Source organism: Moschus berezovskii, chromosome 5, assembly GCF_049115385.1.
Source record: "Moschus berezovskii isolate FMDL1 chromosome 5, NW_MosBer_1.0, whole genome shotgun sequence".
Taxonomy (NCBI): domain Eukaryota; kingdom Metazoa; phylum Chordata; class Mammalia; order Artiodactyla; family Moschidae; genus Moschus; species Moschus berezovskii.
Window position 1 is genome coordinate 12844887 of NC_142464.1, and position 13135 is coordinate 12858021.

The window sequence follows — 13135 nt, forward strand, 5'->3', positions numbered from 1 at the left end:
AGGGGAAATGGAGCAGGTAATGTTTCAGAGTTTAGGGAAAGACAGTTTTCTATTAGTAGTAGGTTTTTTATTTTCAGTTGAAATATAGTTGGTTTACAATATTGTGTTTCAAATATACAGCAAAGTGATTCAGTTATACATATTTTTCAGGTTTTTTTCCCCACTGAATACAGTTCCCTGTGCTATACAGTAAATCCTGTTGTTTATCTATTTTATATATAGTGAGGTATATATGTTAATCCCAAACTCCTAATTTATTTCTTACCCTTTCCCCTTTGGTAACCATAAATTTGTTTTCTGTGTCCGTTAGTTTGTTTCTGCTTTGTAAATAAATTCATTTATATTAATTTTTAGATTCCACACTTAAGTGATATCATATATTTGTCTTTCTGTCTTACTTCACTCAGTATGGTAATCTCCCAAGTCTATCCATGTTGCTGCAAATGGCAATATTTCATTCTTTTTTATGACTGAATAATATTCCGTTGTATATACGAGGTCTTCTTTACCCATTCGTCTGCTGGTAGACAGACTGTTTCCAGTAGTCTTAGCTATTGTAAATAGTGCTGCTGTGAGCATTGGGGTGCATTGTATCTTTTTAATTTGTTTTTATCTTTTCCAGATATATATACTCAGGAGTGGCATTACCATATCATATGGTAACTAGTTTTTTGAGGAATCTCCACACTGTTTTCCATAGTAACTGTACCAATTATATTTCCACCAACCAGGTAGAAGGGTTCCTTTTTCTCCACACCCTCCCTGGCATTTATTATATATAGACTTTCTGATGATGCTGTACTTTTTGATAATGACCAGTGTGAGGTGATTTACCTCACTGTAGTTTTGATTTGCATTTCTGTAAATAACTAGTGATGTTGGGCATGTTTTCATGTGCCTGTTGATCATCTGTGTGTCTTCTTCGGAGAAATATCTGTTAATATTCAGGCCTTCTGTCCATTTTTTGATTGGCTTGTCTGTTTCTTTAATATTGAGCTGTATGAGCTGTTTGGATATTTTGGAAATTCGCCTCGTCAGTCATATCATTTACAGTCCATAGGCTGTCTTTTTGTTTTATTTATGGTTTTCTTTTTTGTGCAAAAGCTTTTAAGTTTGATTAGGCTCCATTTGTTTATTTTTGGTTTTATTTATTTTTCCTTGGGAGACTGAGCTAAGAAAATACTGCTACAATATATATCTGAGAATATTTTACCTATGTTTCCTTCTAGGCGTCTTATGGTGTCATGTCTTATACTTAAGTCTTTAAACTACTTTGAGTTTATTTGTGTATGTGGTGTGAGAATTGTGCTAACTTTATTGATTTACATGAAGCTATCCAGTTTTCTCAGCACCACTTTCTGAGAAGACTGACTGTCTTCATTGTATATTCCTGGTTCTCTTCTTGAAGCTTTAATTGAATGTAGGTGTGTGGGTTTGTTTCTGGGCTCTGTTCTGGTCCACTGAGCCATGTGTGGTTTTGTGCCAGTGCCACGCTGTTTTGATTATAGTAGCTTCATAGTGTTGTTGTCTGAAGTCTGAGAGAGTTACGCTTCCTGCTTTGTTCTTTTTCCTCAGAATTGCCTGGAGTATTTCTGGGTCCTTTGTGGTTCCATATAAATTTTACAATTATTTCACCTACTTCTATGAAAAATGCCATGGGCAATATGATAAGGATCACATTAAATCTGTAGATTGCCTTGGGTAGTATGACCATTTTAACAATATTCTTCCAATCCACGAGAAGGGGTGTCTTTCCATTTCCCCTTCTCTTTCTGATGTTTCATTGTTAAGGAAATGTAGCAGATTTCTGTATATTAATCTCGTACTCTGATGCCTTCCTGAGTTCATTTGTTAGTTCTCAGAGTGTTGGTATGGAGTGTTTAGGGTTTTCTGTACAGAGTATCATGTCGTCTGCATATAGGCACAGTTTTACCTCCCAGGGGCACATGGCCTGTGCTGACTCCCCACCCTCATCCTTTCCTACTACCGAGTTTCAGGCGGGATCCTTCCTGCAGCTTTGGTTGCATAAGAGATCTTTTGCCAGCGTTCAGTTAGTACTCTGGGAGTTCTTCCACATGGAGATGTATTTCTGATGTGTGTGGGAGGGGGTGAGCTCCACGTCCTTCTACTCTGCCATCTTGATCTCCCCTCATGTTAATAGTGTCTTTAAACTGCATGTCCTCCAGTGTAAATATTCCGCTCTGAATGCTCATCTCATTTCTCCCCACTTTCCCCTCTAAATTTTTACTCCTTCCTTTTTTTTTAAGTTTCTTGTCCCTTTTACCCTGTAAGAAAGAAGTGAGGGCAGGGAGAAGAGAAAGAGAAAGATCCTTTTATTATTAGAATTCCTTGCAACTAGTCCCTGGACAGTTACAACAGAAGGACAATATTTTGTGCCTATATCTTCATCAATAAATGTTTTAGTAGAGCAATATAAGGTGTTTCCAAATTAGAGGACAAAACTTTGGGACTTTTCTTTCTTCTCATCTCTATATGGTAGGCAAAAACCATATGGGAACACTTGATATTGTTTGTCGCAAGGAGCAGGGATGTGGTGGGGAAACTTGAAAGGCAATAAATTAAAGATTAAGAGGGATTTGAGGAGAAAAGTCAGGGCTTCTTTAAGTTATATGTTGTAAATCATTTCTTCTGAATTTAATTATTTTTAGCTTTTTAGAGTTTTCTTTAACAGCAGAAAGTATTTTATTTTTTTAAATGTTATTTTCAATTTCTTTTCCAGTGAGAATCCTTTCCCAAAGAACTCTTACCTGTAATCCCAAGACACAAATTGAATAAAAATAGATTTCCCTGAAAGATCAGAGTTGGAGCTCAAGAGTATTACAGAATAGAATTTGGAAGCTACTGGCTTAAGGTTGTGAAAGTAAACAAAAGTGAGGCTGAAGATAGGATGGATTCTCAGGGAGAGTTTGATTTGAAATCAGCTGAAAGGATCTAGAAAATGCCTGTGCCTGCATGTGTGTGTATAATGAGAGGGAAATGCTGAGAAGTCTGAACTGACTTTAACTTGCCCTTGATCTCCTACTTACAGATCCAGGTGATCGAGAGTGACAGAGCCACCAGAGGGGGACAAGTTTATGCCACCAACGCCAGAGGCCAGATCCCTCCACTGGTTACTACAGACTGTGTGATACAAGACCAAGGTATTCTCTCAGTTAGTTTCTGACTGAGGTCTTAGTATTTCTCACCATTTTTTTTTTTAAAGCAAATGCACTGATACTGTCCAGTCATGCTGTCACGGATGGGCCACCCCTTTATAGCTGGTAACAGGAACTAATTTGTCATTAGTCAAGTATGGAGAAGGCACTGTCAGTTGAGTTCTTGTCAAAATCTACAAGTTTAAGAAAAATTTAATTTATAGGTTTGAATTTGTTCATGCCCTACTTTGGTTTAATTTATTTACTACAGTGAGAACCTGGCAGAATGGCATGAGCACGGTAGGGAATTAAATATTTGACTTAATTAAGCCAGCAGGCTTGGGTCTAGCCCCAGTGACATTTCTTAAATGAGTCTTTTAATGTTTGGGGCTCTGGTTTCCCATTTTAAAACTGGACGAGGAGAGGCTGAGCTCTGTCTCTACTGACTGTACCCAATGTTTGCTATCAGTTTCATATTTCTGTTAAAACTTTGTCCAGGTTTAGTCAGGGAATATATTATTCTGTTTATGGCAAGTTAAAATACAGCCTGATGCAATGTGCCATGTTAGATTCTGAATTTAATGGCGCATATACTCAGTTCTGGAGATACAGCTTTGGTCCACAGCAGGTGTGCTGGCTCATCTCAGAGTTGCTGAGTCAGCCAGCCTCCCGGTGAGACTCCGTCTGTTAGTCCGTCCTGCGCTCTGCCCTCAGCGCGGTCCTTTCAGGGCTTGCAGCGCCGTGGGGCAGAAAGAGCTCTGACTGGAGTGTGGCGCCTGCACACACACCCAGGTTCTCTTCTCACTGTCCTGAGCTTTGCTCGTCCCACCTCTTTGAACCTTAGTGTTGCCCTCTAAGATGTGAGGACTGAGGCCTGCCCTGCGCCAGTGTGAGGATTAAAGGTGACTCTCTGTGTGCTGTGTGTGTCTGTGTCTGTATGCTTGCATTGGCATTCAGCCACTAAGTCGTGTCCGACTCTTTGTGACCCCGTGGACTGCAGCACACCAGGCTTCCCTGTCCTTCACCATCTCCTGGAGCTTGTTCAAACTCATGTCCATCGAGTCGGTGATGCCACCCAACCGTCTCATCCTCTGTCGTCCCCTTCTCCTCCTTCCTTCAATCTTTCCCAGCATCAGGGCCTTTTCCAGTGAGTCAGCTCTTCGCATCAGGTGGCCAACGTATCGGAGCTTTAGCTTCAGCATCAGTCCTTCCAATGAATATTCAGGATTGATTTCCTTCAGGACTGACTGGTGTGCATGCATGGAAGTATCTTTATATGTGTGTGGGGTCTTGACCTGTAGAACGGGTTGATATAGATTATAGATGATGTTACTGTTAGAGATACTACTATTAAAACAGACTTCAGATTACACCATTTCCTCTACTAAAAGTGATTTGTTCCTGATTACGTACAGAATCCATCCAAACTTGTTAAATGAATTCATATTTATTTGGTACTTATGACCTGGTAGGTTGAGCTATATGAAATTGCTCATTTTTTCTGTTTTGTTGACTTACAAAAATGGCAGTTTCATTTCAGCCTAATAGTAAGTGCTACATTTGTATTTTTTAATATTTTAGTTGGAGGCTCTTTACAGGCCTAATGAATATTCCTTACCAGCCTCTTCTCTCACCTGTTTCTTTCTTTACGTCTGCCTTAGCCATACTAAACTCACCCCATTCCCCGCATGTCACTGATTCTCACTTTGTGCTATTATCTCTGCAACAGGTTAGTACTGTTTTTGTTCACCATTGTATCCCGAGGAAGTCACCTGGTATCTAGAATATAATGGCCACCCAACAAGTATTTATTGAACAAATGTACTTGGTATATATAACTCTAACCCTTTTAGTTGGGAAATTCTTAGTTCCTCCAAACTCAATTTAATTTTCCTTTAGAAATCTCCTCTAATTTCTCCCCCCACAGTGCTTCATAGACACTCCCACTATAACCCTGTTCCATTAAATTTTACTGTGGTTGGGTCATCTTTCCTACAAGGCTGTGAGCTGCTTAGACCAGGACCACACTTGTTCGCTCATTCTTTCACTTATTTGTTCAGCAAGTGTTCAGTACCTGTTACCACTGTGGTTAATATTTATTAAGTGATGGCTGTGCATTAAGATGTCTTCTAAATACTTCATTTAATCTTCCCTGTAACTTACTGAGATAGGCATTAATCTCATCTTCATTTTACAGAATGTGAAACCAAAGCACAGAATGCTTAGGTCATTTACCAAGATATTCTGCTAATGGGAAGCAAAGCTAGAATTGGAATCCCAGCATTCTGATGCTAGAAGCCATGCTCTTAACTACTCACCTACTGCTTCAATTCACAAGTAAAAGACACAGTTCTATTCTTTTCTTTCCTTTGGCTGCACCATGCAGCATGTAGGATCTCAGTTCCCTGACCTGTGATCAAACCTCTACCCCCTGCATTGGGAGCGCAGAGTCTTAACCACTGGACTGCCAGGAAAGTCCCATGGTCTTATTCTTAGATGAGTGCAGAATCTGGCACGGAAAAGATACAACTAAATATTAATATTATGGTAATGGATGTGAGAGTTGGACTGTGAAGAAAGCTGATCGCCAAAGAATTGATGCTTTTGAACTGTGGTGCTGGCGAAGACTCTTGAGAGTCCCTTGGACTGCAAGAGATCCAACCAGTCCATTCTAAAGCAGATCAATCCTGGGTGTTCATTGGAAGGACTGATGCTAAAGTTGAAACTCCAATACTTTGGCCACCTCATGCGACGAGTTGACTCACTGGAAAAGAGTCTGATGCTAGGAAGGATTGGGGGTGGGAGGAGACGGGGACGACAGAGAATGAGATGGCTGGATGGCATCACCGACTGGATGGACATGAGTTTGACTGTACTCCGGGAGTTGGTGATAGACAGGGAGGCCTGATGTGCTGTGATTCATGGGGTCGCAAAGAGTCGGACACGACTGAGTGACTGAACTGAACTGAATGTTATAAGGATAAAATGCATTTTGCTGTGGGAACTTAGACATGCGGTAACTAGCCCAGCCTGTGCTGCTAGAGCAGGGCCAACTAAGCTGAGCCTTGAGTGAGCAGTGTGGACCAGAACGCAGGAGGGGAGCTTGGGAGAGGAGAAGGTCGGCAGCCAGCAGAGATGGCTATGCTGAGGCCTGGCAGTGGGAGAGCGTGCCTGTGTTAAGGAGCAACACCCGCAGAGTTTTTTGTTTTGTATTTTTTTTTTAACATAGAGGTGATTTTTTAAAATTGAGCCGGTTTTAAAAAATTGTGGTTATATACACATAAAATAAAATTTGCTGTGTTAATAATTTTAAGTGTACAGTTCAGGGTTGTGCAACCACCATGATTATCCGTTTCCAGAACTTTTTCATCAGTCTACACTGAAACTCTCTACCCAGTAAGCCACTGCTCCTCATTCCTCCATGCTGCCAGTCCCTAGGGTCTTCTGTTTTACTTTCTGTCTCTGAATTTGCCTGGTCTAGATGCCTCGTGTAAGTGGATTCATGTAATATTTGTCCTTTTGTGTCTGGCTTATCTCACTTCGCATAATATTGCCAGAGTTTGTCCATGCCGTAGCGTGCATCAGAAGGCTGAAGGATACTCACTCTCGTGCATGTACTGCCTTTTGTTCATCCGTTCGTCTTCTGAAGGACACATGGGTCGTTTCCATCTCTTGACTGCACTGCACAGCTGTAGCCGCGAACGCTGGTCTCCATGCGTCTCTGTGAGTCCCTCCTTCAGTTCTCTCGGATGTGTTCCTAGGAGTGGAACTGCTGGATCGTATAGTCCATGTAGGGGAAGCGGAGGAGGAAGGTGTAGAAAGAGGAGGAGGGACTGGCAAGGGCTTGATTACCATCAGCTCTCCACAGCCTGCAGCCCAGCCCTCAGCAAGAACGGGGAGCTGCCTGGCAGGGAGAGAGCCCTGCGGTTGGGCAAGTCACACCCGTTTGCTGTGAAGCCCCTTTCTCTGGCTTATTTGCTGTTACTTATTAGTAAACTTTAAAAATTTTTATTTGTTAAATTGATTTACAGTATCATGTTAGATCCAGGTGTACAGCAGAATGATTCAGTTTTCTATATATATTCTTTTTTGGATTCTTTTCCATTATAGCTTATTACAAAATACTGAGCATGGTTCCCTGCGCCATACAGTAGGTCCTCATTGATTACTTTATATATAGTAGTATGTGTATTGGGAGAAGGCAGTGGCGACCCACTCCAGTACTCTTGCCTGGAAAATGCCATGGGTGGAGGAGCCTGGTGGGCTGCAGTCTATGGGGTCGCACAGAGTCGGACATGACTGAAGTAACTTCACTTTCACTTTTCACTTTCATGCATTGGAGAAGGAAATGGCAACCCACTCCAGTGTTCTTGCCTGGAGAATCCCAGGGATGGGGGAGCCTGGTGGGCTGCAGTCTATGGGGTCGCACAGAGTCAGACATGACTGAAGTGACTTAGCAGCAGCAGCAGAAGCAACAGTATGTATATGTTACTCCCAACTTCCTAATTTATCCCTCGCCCCTCCCTTACTCCTTTGGTAGCCATTAGTTTGTTTTCTATGTCTGTGATTCTGTTTCTGTTTTATAAATAAGTTCTTTTGTGTCATATTTTAGATTCCACATATAAGTGACATTATATAATATCTGTCTCTGATTTAACTTCACTTAATATGATGATCTCTGCTGCTGCTAAATCACTTCAGTCGTGTCCGACTCTGTGCGACCCCATAGACGGAAGCCCACCAGGCTCCCCCGTCCCTGGGCTTCTCCAGGCAAGAACACTGGAGTGGGTTGCCATTTCCTTCTCCAATGTGTGAAAGTGAAAAGTGAAAGTGAAGTCGCTCAGTCCTGTCCGACCCTTAGCGACCCCACGGACTGCAGCCTACCAGGCTCCTCCATCCATGGGATTTTCTAGGCAAGAGTACTGGAGTGGCTTGCCATTGCCTTCTCCGATGATGATCTCTAGGCAATGCCAAAGAATGCTCAAACTACTGCACAATTGCACTCATCTCATATGCTAGTAAAGTCATACTCAAAACTCTCCAAGCCAGGCTTCAGCAATATGTGAACCATGAACTTCCAGATGTTCAAGCAGGTTTTAGAAAAGGCAGAGACACCAGAGATCAAATTGCCAACATCCACTGGATCATGGAGAAAGCAAGAGAGTTCCAGAAAAACATCTATTTCTGCTTCATTGACTATGCCAAAGCCTTTGACTGTGTGGATCACAATAAACTGTGGAACATTCTGAAAGAGATGGGAATACCAGACCACCTGACCTGCCTCTTGAGAAACCTGTATGCAGGTCAGGAAGCAACAGTCAGAACTGGACATGGAACAACAGAGTGGTTCCAAATAGGAAAAGGAGTACATCAAGGCTGTATATTGTCACCATGCTTATTTAACTTCTATGCAGAGTACATCATGAGGAACGCTGGGCTGGAAGAAGTACAAGCTGGAATCAAGATTGCTGAGAGAAATATCAATAACCTCAGATATGCAGATGACACCACCCTGATGGCAGAAAGTGAAGAGGAACTCAAAAGCCTCTTGATGAAAGTGAAAGAGGAGAGTGAAAAGGTTGGCTTGAAGCTCAACATTCAGCAAACAAAGATCATGGCATCTGGTCCCATCACTTCATGGGAAATAGATGGAAAAACAGTGGAGACAGTGTCAAACTTTATTTTTTTGGGCTCCAAAATCACTGCAGATGCTGATTGCAGCCATGAAATTAAAAGATGCTTACTCCTTGGAAGGAAAATTATGACCAACCTAGATAGCATATTAAAAAGCAGAGACATTACTTTGCCAACCAAGGTCCATCTAGTCAAGGCTATGGTTTTTCCAGTGGTCATGTATGTATGTGAGAGTTGGACTGTGAAGAAGGCTGATCGCTGAAGAATTGATGCTTTTAAGCTGTGGTGTTGGAGAAGACTCTTGAGAGTCCCTTGGACTGCGAGGAGATCCAACCAGTCCATTCTAAAAGAGATCAATCCTGGGTGTTCATTGGAAGGACTGATGCTAAAGCTGAAACTGCAATACTTTGGCCACCTCATGTGACGAGTTGACTCACTGGAAAAGACTCTGATGCTGGGAAGGATTGAGGGTGGGAGGAGAAGGGGACGACCGAGAATGAGATGGCTGGATGGCATCGCCGACTCTATGGATATGAGTTTGAGTGAACTCTGGGAGTTGGTGATGGACAGGGAGGCCTGGCGTGCTGTGATTCATGGTATCGCAAAGAGTCGGACATGACTGAGCGCCTGAACTGAACTGAATGTATATATTCCAATGCTGCTTTCTAAATTTGCTCCACCCTCTCCTTCCCTCACTGTGTCCACAAGTCTTTTCTGTGTGTCTGTTCCTGCCCTGCAAATAAGTTCATCAATACCATTCCCATGGATATTGTTTTAATACTCTTGCATGCTATCAAAAAAATATTTGGTCAGGAAACTTGGTGTATTTTTAAAATAGATTCAGGTGTTTTTAAAAATTTTTATATTATAAATAGAATTTTAATTTCTAAATTGAATTATAAGTTAAGGAGGAGAACATGGTCAAACGGAATTCTATTTGGCACGGTATCACTAGCTGATATGAAATGGTATACAAATGCTTACCTTTCTCATAACAGATGTATTGATATGAGAGGAAGAATAAGAAATTTTATTCTTATGTTTTGTGTCTTTGCTTTACTTTTCCCATTGAATCTAAATACCTCTCAAATCTCTAAGTTGGCTATATTAATACCCTGCTTATGGAAAATAATAATTTAAAATCTTTTACACTTTTGCAGCAGTATTTAGTGTCTTATTTTACAAGAAACTGTAGTGTGCCTAGAGTATAGATCATAAAATTATACAGTGCTCCTTTTTATTTTTTAGAAATCATGACGCTTTACAAATAAGGCAATGTGTTACCTAGACATGCCTTTATGAATATTTAAATATACTTGGCAGATTTTAAGTCTGCATCGTTGACCGTTTCAGGCAATGCCAGTCCTCGGTACATCCGCTGCACCACGTACTGTTTTCCCTGCACATCAGATATGGCCAAGCAAGCTCAGATCCCATTAGCCGCGATCATCAAGCCCTTTGCCACGATCCCTTCAAATGAGGTAAGTGATGAAAGTAACAAGTCAGTAATTTAATAACTCTAAAATTCTTCTTTTGTCATTATTTTCCTGTATATTTTTCTGTGTCATAAACAGAAAACTGGAGCATGAAAAACATGTAGTCATTCAATTCTTTAAGTAAACTAAAATCTGATAACTAAAGAGAGCCTACCATATAGCACAGGGAACTCTGCTTAATGCTCTGTGGTGACTTAAATGGGAAGAAAACCCCCAAACGAGGGTATATGTGTGTGTATATATACATATATATATATAGCTGAGCTGACTCACTTGGCTGTACCACAGAAACTAACATAACATTATGAAGCAACTAAACTCCAATTTTTAAAAAGTAAGTTTAAGAAGAAAGAGAAAAAAAAATGATAAACTGTGTTTTTTTGGCATCCTGTATTCCAAACACAGATGGGCTAGGCCACTTTTTGGCCTATTGTAGCTATGCACATGGGCTGCAGCCTGCCAGACTCCTCTGTCCACGGAATTCTCCAGGGAAGAACACTAGAGTGGGTAGCTGGCCGTTCCCTTCTCCAGGGGATCTTCCTAACCCAGGGATGGAACCCAGGTCACCTGCACTGCAGGCGGATTCTTTACCAGCTGAGCTACCAGGGAAGCCCCTGGTTTGTGTCGTTGGAAAAGTCCCTGATGCTGGGAGAGATTGAGGGCAGAAGAAGAGGACGTCAGAGAATGGCATGGCCTGAAGGCATCACTGAGGCAATGGACATGAACTTGGGCAGACTTTGGGAGATGGTGAGGGACAGAGAAGGCTGGCATGCTCAGTCCATGGGATTGCAAAGAGTCGGACACAACTGGTGACTCAACAGCAACAGCAGCAATGCACATATACAGGAAATAAGGACTGTCAGGAAAGGACAGATCCCCAAACCTCTTGTGAAGTCTTTATGCCCTCGCTCAGTACTGCAGCATCGAGGTGCTCTGGTGAGAGGAAGATAATGCAGGCTGAGGCCCTGGGTCTTACTGCCTCTGCTTTAGAAATCACTGGGCCAGGATGCTCATAAACCCCTGTCGAAACTCAGCAGGGTTAGAAAGCATGAGGTAGGTCAGTCTGTATCTTCCAACTGAGAAAGGTGTACCCAATTTATAGTTACTATGCTGTATGCTATGCTCGGCTGCTTCAGTCACGTCTGACTCTTTGCTACCCCATGCCTGTAGCCCACCAGGCTCCTCTCATGGAATGTTCCAGACAAGAATACTGGAGTGGGTTGCCATTTCCTCCTCCAGGGGATCTTCCTGACCCAGGGATCGAACCCAGGTCTCCTGCATTGGCAGGTGGATTCTTTACTACTGAGCCACCTGGGAAGCCCCCAGTTTATACTTAAGTGGCGACAAAGAGAAGTGGTGTGTATTTAAGGTCTCTGATGTTAGGATGCTGTTAGCAGGTCCTGGGATTAGGACGTCCACTCTCTGCAGCTGCCGTTGCTCCTTTTGTTGCCCCTGAGTGGTGGATGTCCACGTACGCATGGAGATTAGACACGAGGGCCTTTAGCAGAGCTGGTCAGGTGGGGGCTGAAGGAAAGCCTTACTCGGGCTGGAGCTGTGACTGTAACCTCGCAGTGGTCCAGTAAATTAGGCTGAGCTCTGGCTTCTGTTTGCTCGCTAAAAGCTGAAGCATAGCTGCTTTTCCCAAGTCAAACCTGACCTTGGCTCTGATCGTTTGAGATCGCTGACCTGATGCTTACCTAGTAGCACCTGAGTGAGAAGTAGAGCCTATCTGCTTCTGCTGCTCAGTCGCTCGGTCGTGTCTGACTCCTAGCGACCCCATAGATGGCAGCCCACCAGGCTCCTGCGTCCTTGGGATTCTCCAGGCAAGAACACTGGAGTGGGTTGCCATTTCTTTCTCCAATGCATGAAAGTGAAGTCGCTCAGTCTTATCTGACTCTTAGTGCATGGACTGCAGCCTACCAGGCTCCTCCGTCCATGGGATTTTCTAGGCAAGAGTGCTGGAGTGGGGTGCCATCACCTTCTCCAGAGCCTCTCTAAGAGAGAGCAAATCTGTACTGTTTCTAGGGCCTGTCATGCCAGCTGGGACAGGGGTAAAGTGACCTGGGAAGGGGTAGGGGGGCTGCTGTATGACCCCTCAGAGAAGGAAGAGAGAGGAGAGAGGCAGTGTCCACGTGCACAGTGGCTTCCATCCCCTTTGAGATGTCCGCTCAGTCTTTTTTCTGGGTGCAGCAGCAGGCCACCATCTCCGCTGAGGCACCGCGACCTGGATTCGAGTTGGGCATAGCAGAGGCACTGGGTGCTCCCGGAAGCCAGTCTTCCATGCAGTTGTGGTCTCGTAAATTGAGAGGTACATTCAGCATTTGCTTACTTTAGGGATGGTGTCTTCTGTGATGGTCCCAGAAACTTACTGTAATGCTCCGAAGTGGAAGTGTTAGTTGCTCAGTCATGTCCAACTCTTTGTGACCCCAGGAACTGTAGCCGCCAGGCTTCTCTGTCCATGGGATTTCCCAGGCAAGAATACTGGAGTAGAGTGCCATTTCCTTCTCCAGGGGATCTTCCCGACCCAGGGATCGAACCCACATCTCCCAAGTCTCCTGCATTGCAGCTGAATCCTTTACCACTGTGCCACCTAGGTGGAGAAGGAAATGGCAACCCACTCCAGTGTTCTTGCCTGGAGAATCCCAGGGACGGGGGAGCCTGGTGGGCTTCCGTCTATGGGGTCACACAGAGTCGGACACGACTGAAGTGACTTAGCAGCAGCAGCAGCAGTGCCACCTAGGAAGTCCCATCAGTTTATCTTCTCTTTTAGTGATGGACATCTGGCTATTTCTGCTTTTTGGCTTTTGTGAATAAAGCGGCTTCTATAAATATTCTAGTACAAGTGTTTCT

General features: G+C 43.2%; 1 protein-coding gene across 2 annotated transcripts in view; it reads left to right on the forward strand.

The window, feature by feature from the left end:
- Positions 1 to 13135, forward strand: part of SEC24D (SEC24 homolog D, COPII component) — a 114204-nt gene that overhangs the window by 26779 nt on the left and 74290 nt on the right. For both annotated transcript variants that reach the window (XM_055434892.2, XM_055434893.2), the window contains exons 7-8: positions 3050 to 3161; positions 10143 to 10270. In XM_055434892.2, coding sequence (XP_055290867.1) covers positions 3050 to 3161; positions 10143 to 10270 — 240 coding nt within the window. The remainder of the gene's footprint in view (positions 1 to 3049; positions 3162 to 10142; positions 10271 to 13135) is intronic.